At 33.5% G+C, this 21,533-nt stretch overlaps 1 protein-coding gene across 1 annotated transcript in view; it reads right to left on the reverse strand.

Moving 5' to 3' along the window:
• LOC149572887 (uncharacterized) overlaps nt 1-21,533 on the reverse strand; it is a 184,396-nt gene that overhangs the window by 136,175 nt on the left and 26,688 nt on the right. The window contains exons 3-8 of the mRNA XM_089813992.1: nt 5,202-5,273; nt 4,910-5,011; nt 4,041-4,209; nt 3,750-3,848; nt 3,432-3,581; nt 3,264-3,303 (exon numbers count right to left, since the gene is read on the reverse strand). Coding sequence (XP_089670118.1) covers nt 3,264-3,303; nt 3,432-3,581; nt 3,750-3,848; nt 4,041-4,209; nt 4,910-5,011; nt 5,202-5,273 — 632 coding nt within the window. The remainder of the gene's footprint in view (nt 1-3,263; nt 3,304-3,431; nt 3,582-3,749; nt 3,849-4,040; nt 4,210-4,909; nt 5,012-5,201; nt 5,274-21,533) is intronic.

Below are 21,533 nucleotides of genomic sequence, written 5' to 3' on the forward strand. Positions count from 1 at the left end.
TGGCCTCCTAAATGTTGAGTTGCAAGATATTCACCAAAACTGTGAGTAATGGCCTCCTGAATGTCAACTCATTTGATACAGACCACGCACTTTGTGTAAAGGTATGTGCACGTACATTCTCATAATGCTTACCATATGAATATCCACCATGAAAAGTATAATCTATCATGATCTTCATAGATATCATAAGATATCCATCATAATAGAAAACTAAGTTATTGTAAGATCATCACCTTTCAATAAATTTTGTAAATACAAGTGATAATCATTTGGAAGTTGTCACTTCCTCATATGTACACAAGGGGTAGGCCCATTAAAATCACCCAGTCACACACATGAACTTTGTAACTCCCTCTGAATATCAATCTTCATAACTGCTCATCTAATGTTACCTTTGAAGAGGTGTCAAACTCCCTCTGAGTCTGAAATCAATCTCCCTTTTCCGACAGTAACATTCTAGAAAAATATCAATGCAAATAACTCTCATAGTACCTATTAAAACAAAAAGAAGAGAAAGACTACTATAATGACCAAAGGCAATAATAATAATTTATATATATATATATGCACTTCATATTTCTTTATCATTGGTTATTTGTTCATAGACATTCTAGAGTGATAGTTGTGCCTCCTTTTTGTCCATGTAGCTTTAAGGGTGACACCAACTTTGCTGTAATTCTCCAAGTGAAATGTGACACCAATTCAGGTTGTATTGTCTTTCTATTACAATTTTCTTGGCGGATTCATCTATCATTTCCATACTCCATAAGTAACTTCTTTTCTCCATTAATTCTCTTGCTATCGTGAATAAAGTTTGATGCTACATGAGTCTCAATCTTGCATAATTCTGAATGGAGTTCTTATCTACTGATTCCATATTCTAAATTGTTATCTGTATCTGACTTCTACAATTCTATACACATCGTTGGTGCATTCTCTTCCTACATAATCGATCTTGGGTCTAATGGTATTGTCATGCGTTGTTGGATCATCTCAAAAAACTTTGTTAATTATATTTATGATAGTTGATTTCCTCAATTCTGCAAGTAAGAATCGATTCCCATATTCTTCCATCACTGTTGGTGTTGTCCAGTCTAATACATATCTCTATGAGTTCACTCGTTGAAGATTGTTGCTTCTAAATGACTTACATGTGAATTTGGCTTGCATTGAATTGTCAATGTTGTTTTTCCATTCCATAATGATAGCACCACAGTCGGGTTGACCGATATATCCATAGCCACATTGATGTCCCCAACCGCCAATGGTTGCTTAGGACAAAAGACTGTATAGTCAGCAGGAGCATTCAGTACCACTGAACGATCAGGGCAACAATATACATCACCTGTAATGTTTACAGTATATTAAATCTTCCCTTCTCAATGATGACCACATGATGGAAGTGGTTGCCGCTTGGTGTGGGAGATGCAATCAACGTGATGGTATAGTCCTTCTGACAAGCATCTGCAGTATATGGAGTCCTAGCCCCAAATATTTATCTGTCGCACAGTCCTTGTTTAGTGGTGCAGAATTATTGGTTACCGTGCCTTGCCGTGGGTTCTACTTTCCATGTTTTATTCTCCTTGCATGTACATGGATTCTTGTATGTGTGGCAATAATTCTTGTTCTTTATTTATTGATTTTTTATTTGATTTACATCTGCAAGTAAGGCTCTGATACCATGTAGAGAAATGAGGATCACTTGCAGATGTAACTGCATTGCCTGTAAGGTATATCTCTTCCAATGGCAGTGATATCACTCTATTTTATATTAAGGAAAAGACATGCGGAGACATGAGACATGTATATCCATTATTGTCTAATTAATATAATAACAAATGATTATTTAATAATATAATATATATATATATATGCACTTTAATCTCATAGTTTATCCAATTGAAGCTACCAAACATCAACAAATTCCTATTTGCATTTCAGTTATGAAGTATTTTAGAATTTTTACATTCTCTTTCTAACAATTCCAAAACTTGAAAAAGTAAAAACTCAAAACTAAATCAGAGAAATCAAAAGTAGCAAAAAAATCAAAAATTTTAATCCAGATCAGGGCTGGGGCATTTCAGTGGTATCAAAGCAGAGTTTCTCACATTTCAGTTAATTGGAGGCCTTACTACCATTTCTTGAGAACAAGCAATCTTGGGGAGGGCAGACTGTAATGTACCCATTTCCTAGGTCAGTATCTTTTGTGGGGGTTAACCTATCAGCAGGGGTCTTGTATGTTATTACAATGGGTAGGGAGCCCGTTAAAGGGTCCTTTGGCCCTTTGGAGGTTGAGGAGCATTTCAGGAAGGGTTCCTCTTTTTTAGAAATGATGGTTCTATTGACCACCCAGAGCATGTGGTCTTGCAGCGGACTTGTAGAGCCATTTCAAATGTTCACTGGCAGTCTACTATTTTTTAGGATGGTCCTTATTTATTAGAAAATTGGGAGATGATCTGCTATCTGTATGAGCCATTCTGAAAGATTGGAGATAATTAACTATTTTTTTGGAGACTGGGAGTTGACCTGGTATTCTTCACATCACCAAGAGACAAGGTGCATCATCAGTTTTCAATTGGAGGGCCCAGGTGATGGTTTCAGAAAAAAATTAAAATATTTACTTTATTGTTTTAATTAAATAAAATTGATGTACTCTATTTATAGAATTACATTGTTATAATTTAATAGTCTCTTTTAATAAAATGGGGCCACCGTGAAGTTTACGCCAGCCAAGGAGGTATAAATGTAATTTGAAAGGGGCATTGCAGAGTTGATCTAACCGACATCAACCAAGCAGAAATACATCTCATGATCTAATTTCAATCAAAAGACACGTTAGACATTCATATATCAAACAGTTGCTAACTGGGTTTTGATCCAAACAATAAAACTCAGCCATGACCTGTGACTTTTGCACACAATGACTATTTTAAAAAGAAGATATTTGAGTTTATATGATCCTGCTACCTATGTCAGGCCCTTGCAAGCTCTGCAGGGCATACCATGCAAGAATTGATTACCAAAGAACAGTATCACTGCCTCAACCAATATGCAGCTTAATAAAACACTTTTCAGGTAAAGGGGTAGATAGAAATGATCAAGCAAATAAAGAACATTAAACCAAGCACAGTATGATACACAGAGAGACTAATAGTTTCCAAAACAAGCAGGTAAACATAAACAAGTCTTGTTCTATCACTGTATGTAATATTCAGATAAATTATACTGTATTGGTAGCATAAGCCCTGGAAAACATGAAGTACCTGCTTAAGCAATTCAATTTCTGTTTCTGACAAGCCTCTCCTGCAACAGAACAAAACAAATCATCAAACAAACAATTTGACAGACATAATTACAGTGAAATTTCACATACTACTCTTACTAAAATATCAGAGATAATATATTTCTTTGTATCAAGCCAGAGATCTTACCTATAGCCATATGTACGTCGACTAGGCATACGGTTGGGGTTAAGAACAAATATATTATACGCATCATTGAGTTCAAGGTACTCGACAAGACTTGCGAAGAAAAAATCCATCTCATCAATATTGACTTGCCATAGAAGCTCCTCATCAGACCTGCATATTATACAAGTTAGACCAAAGAGGTAGGGACATATTTGAGTACTCGTTCGCATAAAGAAGAAAATTTCTTTCATAAAATAGTGGACGCTATGTAGTCATTTTATGTCAACATTTGTAGGAATGAAATTTCACAATCAAATAATAATAAGAGAGAGTATGCACCGGGTATCTGTTAAATTCTCCCTTCGGGACAAAACCTTTATTGCACGCTCAAATACTTCTGTAACCTTTTCACTCATTTCTATGGCATGCACTGAAAAACTGCAAAACATACCCAAAATCATCCATTTTGCAGATGCATTGCCTATGTTTATCAAAAGAATAATTGTGCCCTGCCATAATCTTAAACTCTCAAGCCATTTAGAATAAATCATAAAAAATAATTTCATTTCAAAGTAATTGAATTTAAACCAAACAAAAATATTAGAAAATATTAGAAAATTGAATCATCACTTGTAATTAACAGAGCTTATGAGTGGAAGATGGTGACGCTGAACCCCGTCTGCTCTAACCCTGTAAAATGGAGTCAGTGCCTCTCCAAGTTGAGGAATTCGAGTATGCTCAAAAACATGATCTATTTTAGTAAACCATCTTTCAAGTTCTTCTGGTCCAAGTTTGAATTCTGTCATACATGCAACATGAAATAAATCAGAAAGAAATCTAAGATAACATAGATTAAAATGCATAATGAAGACCAATTAACATATCATAGCCATAAACATCTAGCTTAAAAAGCCAAGTTTCATTAGATTATCATATTATTCTTTAGCATCAATTATTGATTTCCTCTAGGCAAGAGCCTACAACACAAGGGTAAATTGTCAGCCTCTTATCTGGGAGGTCTTAGGGTCGATTCTACCCGAGCTTAACAAATTATTATTATTATTCTTGGCTTTGGTCTCTTACCTATCAAAAGAAAACTATTGGTTTCTTCCGAGTATATTGACAATGTTCATTGCAACCCTTGTTCTTTTTAAAAATATGTTCAAAATTTTCACATTTCTGAGGGCAAACATCAATATTAGCTGCACATTCCAAAATGTTGCAAGTAACAAAGCCTTTATATAGAGATACAACTGTCACCTGACTCATCTTTTATTTGTTGACAACCTCTTTAGGAGGTAAGCCCTTGACAAATTCTTTAGGAGGCATATTAAAATAGAAATCCGGATTCTGGAAATCTAAGAATACTTTCTAGTTTTTGGCAGATTTAATGGGCTTGACCCTATGATGGAAGGATAAATTCGTGACACTTCACTATCAAAAGCATCAGAAAAAGTCTGTTGATCTTGGGTGTTGCAGAAGCCACAACACATAATTACCTTGATTGCCTTTACCCTCAAAACCCACAAAGATGAAATTTATTGGAATTGGAAGATATATGGCATCCACAGGTGACATCTTCAAGTAGGTTGCCATGAAACCTGCAAGATAAGAGATCACAAGTTATTAATTTATTTGTGAAGTTGCGCACCTGATACTTTGGCTAGACCATACACAATGCAAACGTCAAAATCCAGTTTAACAATTTGCTTCCATGTGCTGTCACTTTTCTATGATTTTCACTAATCAAATGAATTTCTCAGCTAGAAGACCCAGTCTCTATGCCAGTACCTGCCTTTGTATAGTTCAACAAAGCCATCTTTCCTGAACCAGAATGGTCTGAAGTTTCAAGGTCCTCGAAGGCTGCAAGTAAGATAGCCATAAAAAGCATTATACTTAAAAACAAAGCAACAGGATCCCAAATTATACGAACAATAACTTACAGAAAGAAAAAAATGCTAAAATGAGCTCTATGTATGCAACTGTAAGTAATACAAGTATTCAAAAGGTTGTTAAAATCTTATAATCTAACTCCTCCTGGAACTTTAGAATTGTACTTGGGATGACTATATATAGAACCTATTGGGAGCCTAGCTAGATGTGGCAAATATTTTGTGCCATTAAATGATTTGTAATTGTCAATCTCATTAAAAATATTAGTACCAGCTCGTTTATGCATTTATTATTTTCCATGGACGGACCAATGAAAGGTATCATATATTTTATTCAAGCCATCTATATGAGGAGCTCTAGTTTGCAATCCAAACATGAGATTCATCCTGCTGGTGGATCAGGTGGTGGGATCTGAAATGTTGATCTAAAACAATACTCATGGAGTTCGTTCAAAAATTGTCTGCAAATATTATGGACAGTAACAAATATTATGGACAGTAAAAGCCTTGTTTGGGGTTTTAGTTCTTTCTAAGTTTGGTACTATTGTATGTAAAGGTAAGTGTTTGATTATGCAATCTAAATAGATTCGGCTTTGAATGGAGTTGAGGACAGAATATGGTGAGTAACTACTATTAGATATTAATGGTTCTTTATCAGATTCATTAAATCATTAAGGTTATAGAAACACGTTATTTTAAGCCTTTGATACCTTCAGATGATACAATGGTTGTAGATACAATGCTGAGGGTCATTTCATAATTAAGAGAAAGTTTAACAAAAAGACATAACTGGAATATATATATATTTCATGAATTTTTATGTGTCCTGATGCAAGGCAACTTTACACTTGATTGAACTCTTCAACAATAAGAACTATCTTATAGGGAGAACAACTTGTCACTATTCGCATCAATTTTCCATGAGGATCAAACAAGTATACCAAGAAATGTTCAAGGGCGATTCTAACACAAACATTTGAGGTCGAGAGCAAGAAAGGATTCAAGGACAAGATTCCCATCACGGGAATGGCCTTGATGATGGTCGAATCCTACAAGGAAATGGATTAATGAAGATTTAACAAGCCAAGGAAGATGTTAACATGTTCAAAGGATTGCTCCAACGAACAAGTCCCACAATGAAAAGAAAAAAGAACTCCAAATAGTGAAGGTGGAAAAACAAAGGGTTCACGCATTACAAAATCAAGACATCCAAGGGAAAGAACTCCAAAAACAACAAAGAATTCCTAAGAATAGTAAGTGGAATTAAGATAAAGACTGCAAGAGAAAAGAGACATACATGTTCATAATGATAAGTTGTATGATGACTAGGCAGCTTCCTTACTTCCTATCAGTCCTCAAGCCTTTGAATTTTGTCATTGGCTAATTTTGCGGTGCTTCATTTCTATTGGCTATTCTCGGTTTCTCTAATTAGGGTTTGTAATGGATTGATCTAGGCCATTAATTTTAAATAAATCTTGGCCATACATTATAATTGGGGCTCCTATATAAACTCCACCCCTCTCGTTTGTAAAGCAAGACTTGTTGAAATTGTTGCTATGATATTGTCAAATTGTTCTTAATTCACTTTATGATGAATTGTGTAACATTTTGGAGCATTGCTAGGTTCCTTCATTTTCCTCACATAGATTAGGTCAGTGATCATGAAACAATCTTTCTGGAACTTGTCTAACCATACCACTAGCTACTTGTTGATTATATGTTTGCCTTCTGTGATCAACTGGAAGTTTAATGAGCTTTACTTCAATTGTTGCTTGTACATTGATATGCATCGATGGATGGTGTTAATGAAATGGTAATGGTTTGAGCATCTTACATCTACTTTGGGAAATTGCACTAGCTTGGTTGATACTGATGGCTAAACTAAGCCTAGCAGCGTCGCAAAGACATTCACAATTTCTTGCATTGTAGGAGTAGAATACTTCTCTAAACTCTTATCCTCTGTAGTTTGTTGGATGGAAGAAGTTAAAAACAAGTGTGGATATCCATTGAATGAATAGTATAAGTCCCTTTGTGATAACCAGCATATCACATCATAAAAAACTAAGTAAAAGTTCACAATTAAGAATAAACCTTCAAGTTGTCTCATTTAACAGCAAAACCCAGATACATTGTTTCACATATGAGCATCCTTATTCAAGAGAAGGTCGAGTATTTAGTGTTTCACTTTAAAGCATTGGATATTTGATTTTGCATGCCATAGTGGAACAAACTAACATCTACACCTAGGTAGTCCAAGTCTTCCTCACTAAAATTCTGGGGGCTTGTCTTCTATCAGGCTACCTCCTGAAAATTCACTCTAGTTCAGTTCTACAACTCAAGAAATCACACCCAAGCACTCCTAACAGAATTGTCATAAACCCTAATTGATGTATAATGAACATAGTGTGTGTGTGTGTGTGTGTATATATATATATAATTTTAAGTATTTCTCTAAATAAACAGGTCCTTATCATAATGTATCAATTAATTAAAATATTTATTATATATTATGAATAATAATCGACATAAATAACAATAGCCCACTTCTAATCTATATTGATAAGGAGTCCATTTATAATCAATACAAACAATAATGAGTAGTCCATCGATAATCAATATCAATAATTAATTAATAGTTATACAATTTATATTATTGATAATACTAAACCATATGCATCATCAAGCATTATCAATCAATATACAATTAATATTTCCCTCAATACATATCAAGGCAAATTAACAAAGTAATTGGTTGTAATTATTAATAAACTAGAAAACATGTATCATGGGTCGACGAGCTTTATAAAGTCACAAACATGAGCCATATGTTAGGATTACTTTTACAGAAAATAACAATTGCATGCAAATATAACCAATATCACAAAGGAATAAAGCACAAATAAATGGAACAGAAGAACCCTAACCCTAATCAATATAACCCCATACTTAGCTATATATTCTTGAAAAACTCTAACCCTTATCCAATATTACATGACTTATGTAGGCTTAACAAGTTAACCCTGAACATACTTGACGAGTCAACATTGGGAAATGGTTAACAAGTCAACCCGAAAATGCTTGACGAGTTAACCAAATAAAAAAAATGCCTTATGAGAAGTGTATGGTACTTGCCTAATCAGTCACCACAAATCAACAATCTCCCACTTGGGGACTAATCAGGTTCCACACTAAAACCACCTCCCACTTGGTGATTGATCCTCTAGCCACACCACTACCCTTGAAGATCCATTTGATTAATGTACCCTAGACTCTGTTGTTTTTTTATTATGTTCAGTCTAGAAGACCAACCGAAGTTGAAGAGGAGTTCAAATTATCCCTTGGAACCATCTCAATAAAAATATCAGTTGGATAGTTATCTACATGGATCTTTTCCATCTTTAATTGTCCATCATCCAAAACTGACTAAATGAAATGATATTGCAACTATATACATGTTTTGTCTTGGACTGTAATGCAGAATTGTTGGTAAGATGAATAGCACTATGGCTATCTGTATATAGATAGTTTCTAGTATGTAAGTGTTTCAACTCTTCCATTAAAGATTTTATCCATATCATCTCTTTAGTTGCCATTGTAGCAGCAACATACTTTGCCTCTGTAGTGGATAAAGCATTCACCTTCTATAATCAAAAATACCACTCATTGTTGTCTCACCAATAGTGAATACATATCTTGTAGTACTCCGCCTGAGATCTAAATCTCTTGTCAAATATGAGTCAACAAAGCCTTGTAAATCAATAGTAGAGCCCCCAAAATGCAACCATTAATGTACCTCTCAAGTATCTAAGATAACATTTGATTGCATTCCAAAGCTCAATTCCAGGATTAATCATATACCTACAAACGACTCCCCAACATATCCAATATCTGGTCTAGCACATACCATGACATATGTTAAACTATCTACTACTAAAGCATAACGTGCCTTGAACATTTTATCCTCCTCTTCTTGTGTCTATGGACAAATCTCCTTAATCAATTTCAAATGACTAGGCGAAAGTGTGCTAACTGCTTTTGCATTCACCATATAAAATCTCTACAACACCTTTTCAACATAGTCAGCCTAATATAGAGTTGATTTTCTGTTTTTCCTATCTCTCCAAATTTTCATACCAAGAATTTGTTTTGTTGCCCCCAGATCCTTCATCGCAAAAGAATTTGTTTATTGTTGTTTCAACACCTTAATATGATCCATGTTTGACACCACAACAAGCATATCATCAACATACAAACATAAAATATTATAGCTATCATCATCCAACCTCTTAAAATAAATACAATGGTCTAAATGACACCAATTGTATCCATACTCAGTCATAAAGCTATCAAATTTAATACAGCATTGCCAAGGTGCTTACTTCTGTAAAGATTTTGCAAATTCTGAACAACCAAACTGATATAATGCCTTTCTCTATTTGCTAAAGATGATCTTGAATATATCAGACCTGTATATGAAGTGCTATTTCAAGTATAATAATTATTTTGCAAATGTTTTATACTTGCTACAAATCGTATATGACAATAATGCTAAAGGAACAGACCTTATGTTTTTCATGTGTCCTTTATCCACATCCTTACCACTTTATTTATATGGCAACCAAGAGCCATGTCCTAGAAAGAACATGACTCTTTCCAAGTCGGCCCTCTATATAAACTCACAATTATCTTGCCACGATCAGTGTCTCAAGGATATTATGATTAGTTAGTAAATATAATAACTATACTATTCAAATAGAACATAATAAGTGCTCCCATTGAAGATGTCGATTAGATTATGCAACTAAGGTATTTAAGCGACCAATCCTTTCTCAGGATCTCCATACTTTACTAGATTCGATGATCTGTAATTCAGACCAGTTATGATTATCAAAGTTACATAGAATTAACACTTCCTCTTAACTTGATAATCATACTGAGAGATGACATATCTAGCACCATCAATAAAGATGAATAAGCATAGATTGATACTCTATATCTATCTGAATCTTATAAGCATGTGGTATCATTGAACACATGATACTATGTCATATTACTATCCTTGTGATATGACTTATCACTTATACTAGTGATAACAGTATTGCATGAAATGCAACATATAGGATAAAATCTGGAGAATAATTAAATTCTTCATTTATCCAAGTTGTGATTCATAGCTACTGGCAGGCCTATATCACAATATGATCTTGAGTTAAGATCTACCAGTACACAGGATAAAATCTGGAAATTGACTAAATTCTTCCTTTTTCCAAGTTGTGACTCATAGGCATAGAAATGTCCACATAACAATATGATCTTGAACTCATCCAGCTCTGACAGTAGTTCTCTATTGTTCAATACATTATTTTAGAGATCATCATCTCTCATAATGTCTTTTATACAAGTGTTCATTATCTCAAAGATTGTCACCTCTTAGATAATGAATACAAATGGTGAAGCCCATAACAGTCAATAACCTGACAATAATAATTTTAACTCAAAATTATGTCATTAATAATTAAAGAATACGAATGTATTATAATTCAACCATACCAAGTCTTTTCCTGAAGTGATCTATCTTCACTCGAGAGAGAGGTTTGGTAAGAATATCTGTTGTCTAATTTGCAATGCAAATGTATTCTAATTTTACAGTATTCTTGTCTACCATATCTCTTACATAATGGAAAAGAATTTCAATATGCTTGGACCTGTCATGTAAAACTAGATTCACAGAAAGCTTGGTGGAACTCTGATTATCACAATGAATAATAGTAGGATTCATGGGTTGACCAAATAATCTCACAAGTAATTTTCTAAGCCAAACTACCTCTTGAAAGGCCATTGTTGTGGCAATGTATTCAGCTTTTGTGAAACTATGTGCTACTGATGCCTATTTTCTGCATATCCAAGATATCATCGTTGAGCCTAAATTGAAAAAACATCTTGAAGTGTTTTTCCTATCACTACACTTCCAACCCAATCTGGGTCTGTGTACCCATGTAAGCCCAAGTCAACTTTCTCATACTTGAGCCCAAGGTTACGAGTGCCTTATAAGTATCTCATAAGGTGTTTGACTGCAACTAGGTGAATCTCTTTTGGCTCACACATAAACTAACTTAAGGCATTAATAGCATAGCAAGTATCAAGTCTTGTATTTACCAGGTACATAAGAGACCCAATCATCTGTCTGTAAAGAGTAGAATCTATAGAGGGTGATTCTATAGTTGCTTCCTTAAATTTGTGTAGATTAGTCTCCATTCGAGAAGACATAGGTCTGCAGTTCCACATTCCAAATCTCTTCAAGATGTCTAATGTATACTTTCCGTGATTAAGTATGATGATGCTAGAGTTTTGCCACACTTCCAATACTAGGAAGTAATGAAGGAGTCCTAAATCTTTCATTTCAAATCCTCTGATTAGATCTTTCTTGCATTGATCTATAAGATGATCATCACCTTTTATTAACAAACCATCAACATGTAGTATCAAAATTATCATATCATCTTTATCCTTTTTATAATAGATATTTGGATCAGCTTCATTCTTGGAGAATCCGAAACTGGAGAGATACTTATCAATTCTTTCATACCATGCCCTTGGAGCCTGTTTAAGCCCATAGAGAGCTTTTTGGAGCCTACAAACAAAGAGTTTAGGGTTATGAGTTTCAAATCCTTCAGGTTGTTCCAAATATACCTCTTTTGTAATCTTTCCATTCAGGAATGTTGTTTTCACATCCATCTAATTTACTTTCCATCCCTTCGATGCTACAATAGCTAGGACTGCTCTTATAAAGGCATATCTGGCAACTGGAGCAAAGGCTTCTTCATAATCAATTCCCTCCTTCTGAGAGAATCCTCTGGCTACAAATCTGGCTTTATGTTTTTCAATGCTACCATCAGCAAAATGCTTGATTTTAAATATCCATTTAGAAGAAACAACAAATTTTTCTTTAGGCCTTGGAGCAATTTCCCAAACATCATTCTTAATAATGGATTGGTATTCTTCCATCATAGCATCCTTCCAAGTTGTATGTTTAATAGCATCTGAAACATTGGTTGGTTCTTAGATAAATCTGTCATGTTTGTTGCATAACTAAAAAATCTTTTGGGTCTTTTGTTTTCTCTAAAGGTTCCAGATGTTGCAGCGAAGTCTTGTGCTTCCTCTACAGTCTTAATAGCCCAAAGTGGTCTTTTCTTAGGATTTTGAGTTTCCTCAAGATTAAGATTTTGAATTTCATCTTCAATTTCTTCAATGTTCTCCCTCTAAAACTCAGATTCATGATTTTTTTCAAAACTAAGTATATTTGTAGGATCTTCATTACTAAGGGCTCTTTTGAATGCTAAATCTTCTTCAAAAATTACATCCCTACTAAGTTCAATGTTTTTTTGACCAGGTATGAAAACTCTATATGCTTTAGATGTTTCATTACACCCAACAAAAATACCTTTCTTTCTGGAGGGTTCTAACTTAGTTCTCTTTTCTTTTGGAACATGTATTTATATTGGGCACCCAAATATCCTAAGATGCCTTATATTTGGTTTAACCTTAGAAAAGACTTCTTCAAGAGTTTTATCTCTAAGGTGGGAGTGAGCACTTTTGTTATGAATACAGACAATAGTACATGAGGCTTCTGCCCAAAGATAATATTCTAAATTTTCATCAAATATCATTGCTCTTTGTGCTTCTATAATTGTTCTATTCTTCCTTTTTACTACCCCATTTTGTTGTGGGTTATAAGGAGTAGTAGACTCCCTCTTAATTCTTGCTTCTTTACAAAAATCTTTTAAACAAATCTGAAGTATAATCCCCTTTATTATCAGTCCTAAGAGATTTAATTTTGTGTCGTAATAGATTTTTAGTTAACATTTTGAATTCTTTAAATCTCTTAAGGATTTCTTTTGATTCTTTACATTTTAAGAAGTAAATCCATATTTTCCTAGAGAAATCATCTATAAAAAGTATATAATACCAAAATCCTCCAAGAGAAGGAACAAACATAGATCTACATAAATCCAAGTGGACTAATTCCAAAACATTGTTAGGTTTTCTAGTGCTATCTTGAAATGGACTTTTGGTGTTCTTACCTAGAGCACATCCTTTGCATATGCTTGAATGATCGTTATTCAACTTAGGTGAACCAGTAACCATCTTCCCCATTGTCAATAAGGCTTTGAAGTTTAGATATCCTAACCTTCTATGCCACATTTCGTTTATATCAGCAGCTTCATGAATTAAGGCTTGAATAGGTTCTATGTTTAATTTATACAAGCATCCCTTTCTTTGACCAATCAACTTTGATTTCTTAAATGAAGGAGCTCTTAGACCAAGTCATAACTTTACCAGCAATGAATGCAACATTATGTCCATCATCTTCAAGTGTTGTAACAGAGATTAGATTCCTCTTTATCCTTGGTACATAGAGTACTCTTTTGAGATGGAGAGAAATACCCGACTTCAATTTCAAGGTGCAATTGCTAATTACTTTGATTGAATGAGTGGAATTATCACCTATGGTAACTTCACCATTAACTTCTTTTGATATTGAGTCTAGTACTTCTTTGTATCATGTAATGTGTCGAGATGATCCACTATCACTTATCCATGCTTTGCTTGATACTTCATTTGATAGTGCAGAATACAATACACGTTTCTCAGAATCATAGTTTTCTTCTTTATTAGTAACGTTTGTACAGTTTACTTGTTGCTTTGTATTCTCAGGGCAATTAGATCTATAGTGTCCAATTTTTTCACAATTGAAGCATTTTATTTTGGATAAATCTCTCTCGGGTTTGTCATTTCTTTGATTACCCTTCTTCTTGAAGTGTTTCTTCTTACCTTTATAGGAATTTCTGTTGAGAACATAAAGTTCTTCGTCTTCAGTTTTCAATTTTCCTCCTTTCTTAAGTTTCTTAGATTCTTCTTGAAGGCGATCTCCTTTAAGTCTATTGAAGTCTGAAAGATTGTCTCTAGCACTTACTCCTTGTATGAATGTTTCCCATGAATCCGGTAACCCATCTATAGCCATAAGTGTTAGCTCTTTGTCTTCAATTATGGTCCCTATACTTGCAAGTTCATCTCTAAGACTAGCCACCCTTAGGAAGTATGAATTCATAGATTCTCCCTTCTTTATCTGTATATGATTTAGTTGCCTTTTTAGTGCAAGAGTTCTAGTTGCATTGTTAACCTCATATGCATTTAATAATGTACTCATCATATTAAATGCTGTCTGATGTTTCACTAGCATTGGTACTATTTCATTTTTAACTCCATCTAATATGATTTGCATGGCTTTCCTGTTTCCTTAACTCCAGATAGTTTTATGAGGATCAGCATCAGGTTGCTTGGATTCTTTATCAACAAACTGTTTCACATCATTCTCTTCAAGAATCATCATAATTCTGAATTTCCAAGCAACGAGGTGTTCTTTTCCATCAAACCTATCTTCGGGTCTAATTGCGCTAGCCATTGAAGGTAGAAGGATGTTGCTAGATATTTTAAATCCGATTGTCAATTTGCAAAGCCTAGGTTCAACTACCAGAGCTCTAATACCATGTAAAGTTTCTGCAAATTCTGAACAACCAAACTGATATAATGCCTTTCAGTGTTATTTGGAGTATAATAATTATTCTACAAAAGTTTTATACTTGCTACAAATCGAATAGGGCAATAATACTAAAGGAGCAAACCTTATGATTTTTGTGTGTCCTTTATCCACATCCTTACCCCTTTATTTATATGGCAACCAAGAGGCCTGTCCTTAGAAAGTACATGACTCTTTCAAGGTCGGCCCTCTATATAAACTCACAATTATCTTGCCAAGAATCAGCATCTCAAGGATATTATGATTAGTTAGTAAATATACTAACTATACTATGCAAATAGAACATAATAAGTGCTCCCATTGAAGACGATGATTAGGTTATGCAAATAAGGTATTTAAGAGACGATCCTTTGTAAGGATCTCCATACTTTACTAGATCTGACGATCTATAGTTCAAACCAGTTATGATTATCAGAGTAGCATAGAATTAACTTCAAGCTATAAAAACTTTTCTTCAATCTACACACTAAATAATCCTTACCTTTGAGCTCAAATCCATGTGGTTGTTCTATATATATATATATATATATATCTTTCTCCTAATCACCATGGAGAAAAGTTGTTTTAACATCAAGTTGCTCCAGATGTAAATCTTCAGTAGCCACAATACTTAAACAAATACGAATATAAGTCATTTAAACAACTGGAAAAATGATCTTATCAAAATTATCTCCTACTTGTCAATACGAATATAAGTCATTTAAACAACTGAAAAAATGATCTTATCAAAATCAATGTCCTTTTTCTATACAAATCCTTTTACAACTAACTTGGCATTAACTCTTTTCTTACTTCCATCCTCATTTTTTAGCTTATAAAACCATTTATTTTGTAAAGCATTTTTACCTACAGGTAACTTACATAATGCCCAAATTTGATTTCTCAGCAAGGAGTCCATTTGTTTTCTCATTGCAGACTCTCATCAAATCTTTGTATCCACTTGCATAGCTTCATCATATCCTTCTAGTTCACTAACATTTGTTAATATAATAAGGTACACAGAGGGTCTTTCAAGAGGTCCACTTAGCCATGTTAACCATCTAACAATCAATGGAGTTTGTGGCAATTGTTGTTGTTGTTGTTGTTGTTGTTGTTGTTGTTGTTGTTACAAAGCATGAGGGACCACTGGAACATCATATTTTTGAGTACCACTCAACACTACATTATCATTTTCTTTCTTCTCATACTATTGCAACAGATCTTTGTACAACACTTTCTTATTGAATATGACATCCCTGCTTCTTTACAATTTTACAATTTTCAAAATCCCAAAGCCTATCTCCAAATTCATCAATGTCATATCCAACAAATATACATTTCTTTCAATTAGCCTCTAGATTGGTCCTATTTTCAGAGTCTACATGTGCAAAAGTTTCATAACCAAGGTTCTGCGAAAAGAATAACTCACCTTCTTGCGTATCAATACTTCCTCTAGAACACCACAACCCAAAAGAGTAGAGGGACCTGTATTAATTAAATAAACAATAGCCTTTACAGCCTCTACCCTATTACAATAATAGATAGTTTCTATTATCTCTGTTTAATATATATAATGGTTATCTATTGTAATCTTTAGTAAGTATTAGAATGTTTCTTATATTTAGTTTTCTATTTCTAGAATGGAATGTTTCTATTCTTTACGATTGTTTCCTAAGGAAACATCGTACAGTCTCTTGTATAAATTGATCTCTTGATCAGTGTTAATAACAAGCAAATATTTTCCAATTACTTCGTAATATGGTATTAGAGCCAATACTCTAAAAAGAATCAAAAATAATTATAAATTTTTGGTTGAAATTATCTATCTTTTATTTATAAAATTATCTACATGCATATTAGCTTCCAACTCTCTATAATCTGACTAGGGTTTCCGTTCTAAGAGATCTAAATCCATCGACTGCTACTTCGGTTTTGCAACCCATTTCTATCCAAATCCATCTGTTTTTTCTTCACATTTCCACCATTTGTGGATTTTTTTTGCAGCAGGGTCATTTTTGTTCAAAACCCTAATTTTTTTGTACCAAATCAAAAAAATTATAGATTCTTGGTGAGTTTTTTGAGATCTCAACTAGGTTGTCTATTTTTTCTAAGTGCCTCAATTTTTGAGCCAACCAATCCAAAAATGGACAACATATTCTTTTTGGGTTTTTCGGGCTCTCTTCTGGGTCACCCTTCAAATTTTCTAGGTCTCCACTCTTTTAGGGTTGCATGTACTTGCATGTTGTTTGCATGAGCTGCTTTACCATGCAAAGTCTCGTGTTTTGCCTCTCTTAATAATTCTAGTGGATTTTCATTAAAAAAATCCTCTTAAAAAAGAAAAAATCTGATGGGTTTTCATTTTTTTCACTAAAAAGAAATTATGGGTTTCTATAAATTTTCCCTTAAAAATTTATGACTTTGTAATTCGCAAAGTTGTGTGGAATCCCTCTATTGGGTTTGTAATTTTTTCCTCAGAAATTATTTGTTGGGTTTTATTGTTTTTCCTATAAAAAAACGAAGCTTTGTATTGTCAGGTTTTGATTGTTTTTTCACCTCAAAAATCATAGTGGGTTTTGATTGATTTTTCACCTGAAAAATCATGTTGGGTTTTGATTGATTGTACACTCCAAAAATCATGTTTAGTTTTTTCAGTTTTCTCCTAATAATCATGTTTTTTGTGGTTTTTTTTGGAGCATTTTGCTCATTTGCAAAGTTTTGGAGCATTATCCAAAGTACCATCAGCAATCTTCTCAGTAGAAATTCTCTGCTCCAGATTCAAAAGGCTTCTGGAAAAAGAGCATTCAATGAAACTATTACCACAAGTATGGGCATATGAAGGTTCAATGTCGGAAGCGCTTAGCTACTCTATCTAAGCAATCTAGTTCGCAGCCCAAAGCGAACAGTGCGGAGCCCCTTTAGCAAACAAAATCTGCCTTTTACACTTTTTGACAGCTTCGTGCTCTGGACAAATTAACCATTAAGAGAGTGTATAACGATAATAGATAGTTTCTATTCTCTCTGTTTGATATCTAATGGTTATCTATTGTAATCTTCTATAAATATTAAAATGTTTCTAATATTTAGTTTTCTATTTCTAGAATAGAATGTATCTATTCTTTACTATTGTTTCCTAAGAAAACATCGTTCAGTCTCTTGTATAAATTGATCTCTTGATCACTGTTAATAACAAACAAATATTTTCCAATTACTTCATAATATGCCCACATGTTTAAGGAAATCCTAGCATGCATCTGCATACTCATTGCACACTCCATTATTGTCTTGTTCATGTGTTCAGACACTCAATTTTCTTGTGGAGTCTTTGGAACAATTTTGTGCCTATAAATACCATTAGTGGAACAATAATCTTGAAAAAAATTGTTGTAATACTCACCATCATTATTAGATCTGAGGCATTTTAATATTTTACCAATCTCATTCTCAACCAAGCTTTTCCAATTTTATAAAGTTTCAAATACATCAAATTTTTATCTAAGAAATAAATCTATACTTTTCTGGTTGCACCATCAATGAATGTAACATAATACAACGAGCTAACAACGAAAGATACCTAAGCTGGTTACTACACATTTGAATACACAAGCTCTAATTTCTCATTTTTATCTTCCTTCCTACTCTTCAAAAAACTCTCTCTCTTTTGTTTTCCATACATACATACAACTTTCACAAAAATCCATATTGACACATTTTAGACCAAGCACAACTTTCTTTGAACTGTGTAATTTCATATCTTTTTTACTCATGTGCCAAGTCTGTTGCACCATAGTGTTGTTTAAGAGTCTACAACAATTTTTTGATATTCTTCCTGCTCAACTGCAGCAATTATCCTGAACATTGATTTTTCTCTGAAACAATCAAAGTAAAAGGAACAATATGTCCTGTACAAAGATATAAGGTGTCTACTTTAACACTTTTTGCTACTATTAAAGAAACTTTTGAGACCTTACAATTTTTATCATTAAAAGTAACTATATGACCCTCATCACCTAGTTGCTTTGCTCAGATTAAATTCCTACTTAACTTTGGAACATATCTGGCTTCTTGTAGTAGCCAATGATTCCCATTCTACAACCTAATCTTAATTCTTCCCTTTCCAACAATCTGGCAGGGTTCATTATCTCATAAATAGACTAGCCCAAAATCCCTTTAGACATAATCAATTAAATAATTTCAATAGGATGTAATATGAAATAAAGCCCCTGAATCTAAAATCCATGAATCATCTGCATTTTGTAGGAAAAGAACCAAAGCATCATTTTCAGAATTATTACTTACCACATTTGCCTCCTTTCCTTCTTCTTTATCTCCTTCATTATTCTTTCAAGGCTAACTATCTTTCTTCTTGTGTCTTGGTTTCCCATAATACCAGCACTCTCTTGGTCTTCTAAATTAAGACCTACTTCCATTTGATTTTCCTCTTAATTTCCCACGATTTCCAAAATTATTTCCTCTCTCTAATGTTCTATCCATGCTTTCTGCATTCAAAACATTACCTAATGTAGATCCACCTGAGCTTTTCCTAAAATTTCTTCACTCTAAATAACACCAACAATATCTTCAAATTTTAGGGTATTTGAACCACAAATAGAGTTACTAACAGCCATTACCAAGTCATTCCATCTTCCAAGCAAAGAACACAAAATTAAGAGAGCCCTAATTTCATCATCAAAATTGACATTTACAGAAGATATTTGACTTGTAATTGTACTGAGCTCATTTAAATGATTAGTAGCAGACCCACCTTTTACCATATTTATATTAAATAAACACTCCATGAGATATACCTTAGTTGATTCGTAAGGCTTTTCATACAACTTTGCAAGGGTTTCCATCAAATCTTCATTTATCTTCACCTTTGTAATATTAAATGCCATTGATTGTTTCAAGCATAAACATATACTTCCAAGTGTCTTTCTATCCAAAATATCTCAATCCTCATCAAACATATTTAGGTCTTTCTTGGGTTTTCCTCCCAATGGCCATCATAAATCTTTCTAATAAAGATAATCTTCCATTTTCATTTTCCATAACTAAAAGTTTTGCCCATTAAACTTCTCAACCTTCAACTTACCCTCGTCTTCCATTACACCTACTCGACCGCGAGACCTTCCTACAGAAGATAATTGAAACAACTTGGTCGTGACACCACTTGTTAGGATTACTTAGCGGAAGATAATAGTTACATGCAAATATAACAAATATCACAAAGGAATAAAGCACACATAAATAGAACAAAATACACAAAGATTTAATGTGGTTCACCCAATCCTGAGCTACATCCACCAAACAAAGAGTCCGATATTCTTATCCAATAACTTCAACCCATTACAATCTTCCATCTCCCTTATAGCTCAATACTGCTGCAAGAAGCTATATAATCTCTTTTGAAAATCCCTAAACAAATATTACACAACTTATGTTGGCTTAACAAGTTAACCCTAACCATACTTGACGAGTGAACATGGGAAATGGTTGACAAGTAGACTTGAAAATGCTTGACGAGATAATCAAAAAAAATGCCTCATGAAAAGTATACAGTACTTGTCTGACCACTCAACACAAATCAACACCATAGCCACATAAATATAACTAAACAGGAGAACAAGGAGGAATATTGAATCACTAAGGCAATTCCGCTATGTAGAAGAAAACAATATTAATGCACCATTGACAAGAAATGAATGGAACACAAACAATACAAATCTATTGTATTGAATAATAAATATTATATATGTTTGCGTCAAACAATTCATGCTGGCGAAAAAAGAAGTCCTTTATCATGCTATACAAAGGAGTAGAATAATTATCGTTGCTGATAACTAGTCCTAATAAATGGAAAGGGAGGAAATCAATGAAATGTATTAATCGATACTGCTAAGCAATAGATATTTTTAATTGATTATAAAATTAATAAGAACAAGTCCTAAGGCATTGATTAAGTAAACCAATTGATTAGTATTGAGATACCCAATGATAAGGCATGAAGGAATTAAAAGGAAATAACCAAGAAGACTTATAATTGTATACACCTAGCATTTACAACATAAGAACTACAGCATCCAAATAAGGTGGTAAAGGCATGAGGCACCAACCCCATTAAGTGTATGCGGCATATTATATATTTAAAGTTTTCTTTGTATTATTATATAAAAATAAGAAAATGGTATATATATATATATGAGCTTATATATGGAAATCATTATTAATTTGAAATGTTAATATTTAATAATTATTTAGATTTGATATATTTTTTAAAGAAGTAATTATCAAATTCCCATAGTGACAATGTAGGGATTGTGACCATATCAATATGAATGGTCGCATGCCAATGTAGGGCTTAGAGTCATCTTTATATGAATAAATAAGATGGAATAAATGGAACATCGTAGTGCCAATGTGGGAGATTAGTACAATCCCCATATGAATGGCTAATGGTGTCAATGTGAGAGATTAGCATCACCCCATATGAATGGTAAATGAGATTGATATGAGTTGACATATGTATATGTGATAAAGCCTTGAATAGGGAATATCCCTTCCAAGAAGAACCTTCACTCCAGAGAAGACAGTGAAATGATCGAGGATGGTTCTACAATTGATATTATATCGCTCAAAACCTCAGAGATCCTTAGG

The sequence above is a fragment of the Cupressus sempervirens genome, chromosome 2 (assembly GCF_028749045.1).
Source record: "Cupressus sempervirens isolate cs-2001-9-10 chromosome 2, ASM2874904v1, whole genome shotgun sequence".
NCBI lineage: Eukaryota > Viridiplantae > Streptophyta > Pinopsida > Cupressales > Cupressaceae > Cupressus > Cupressus sempervirens.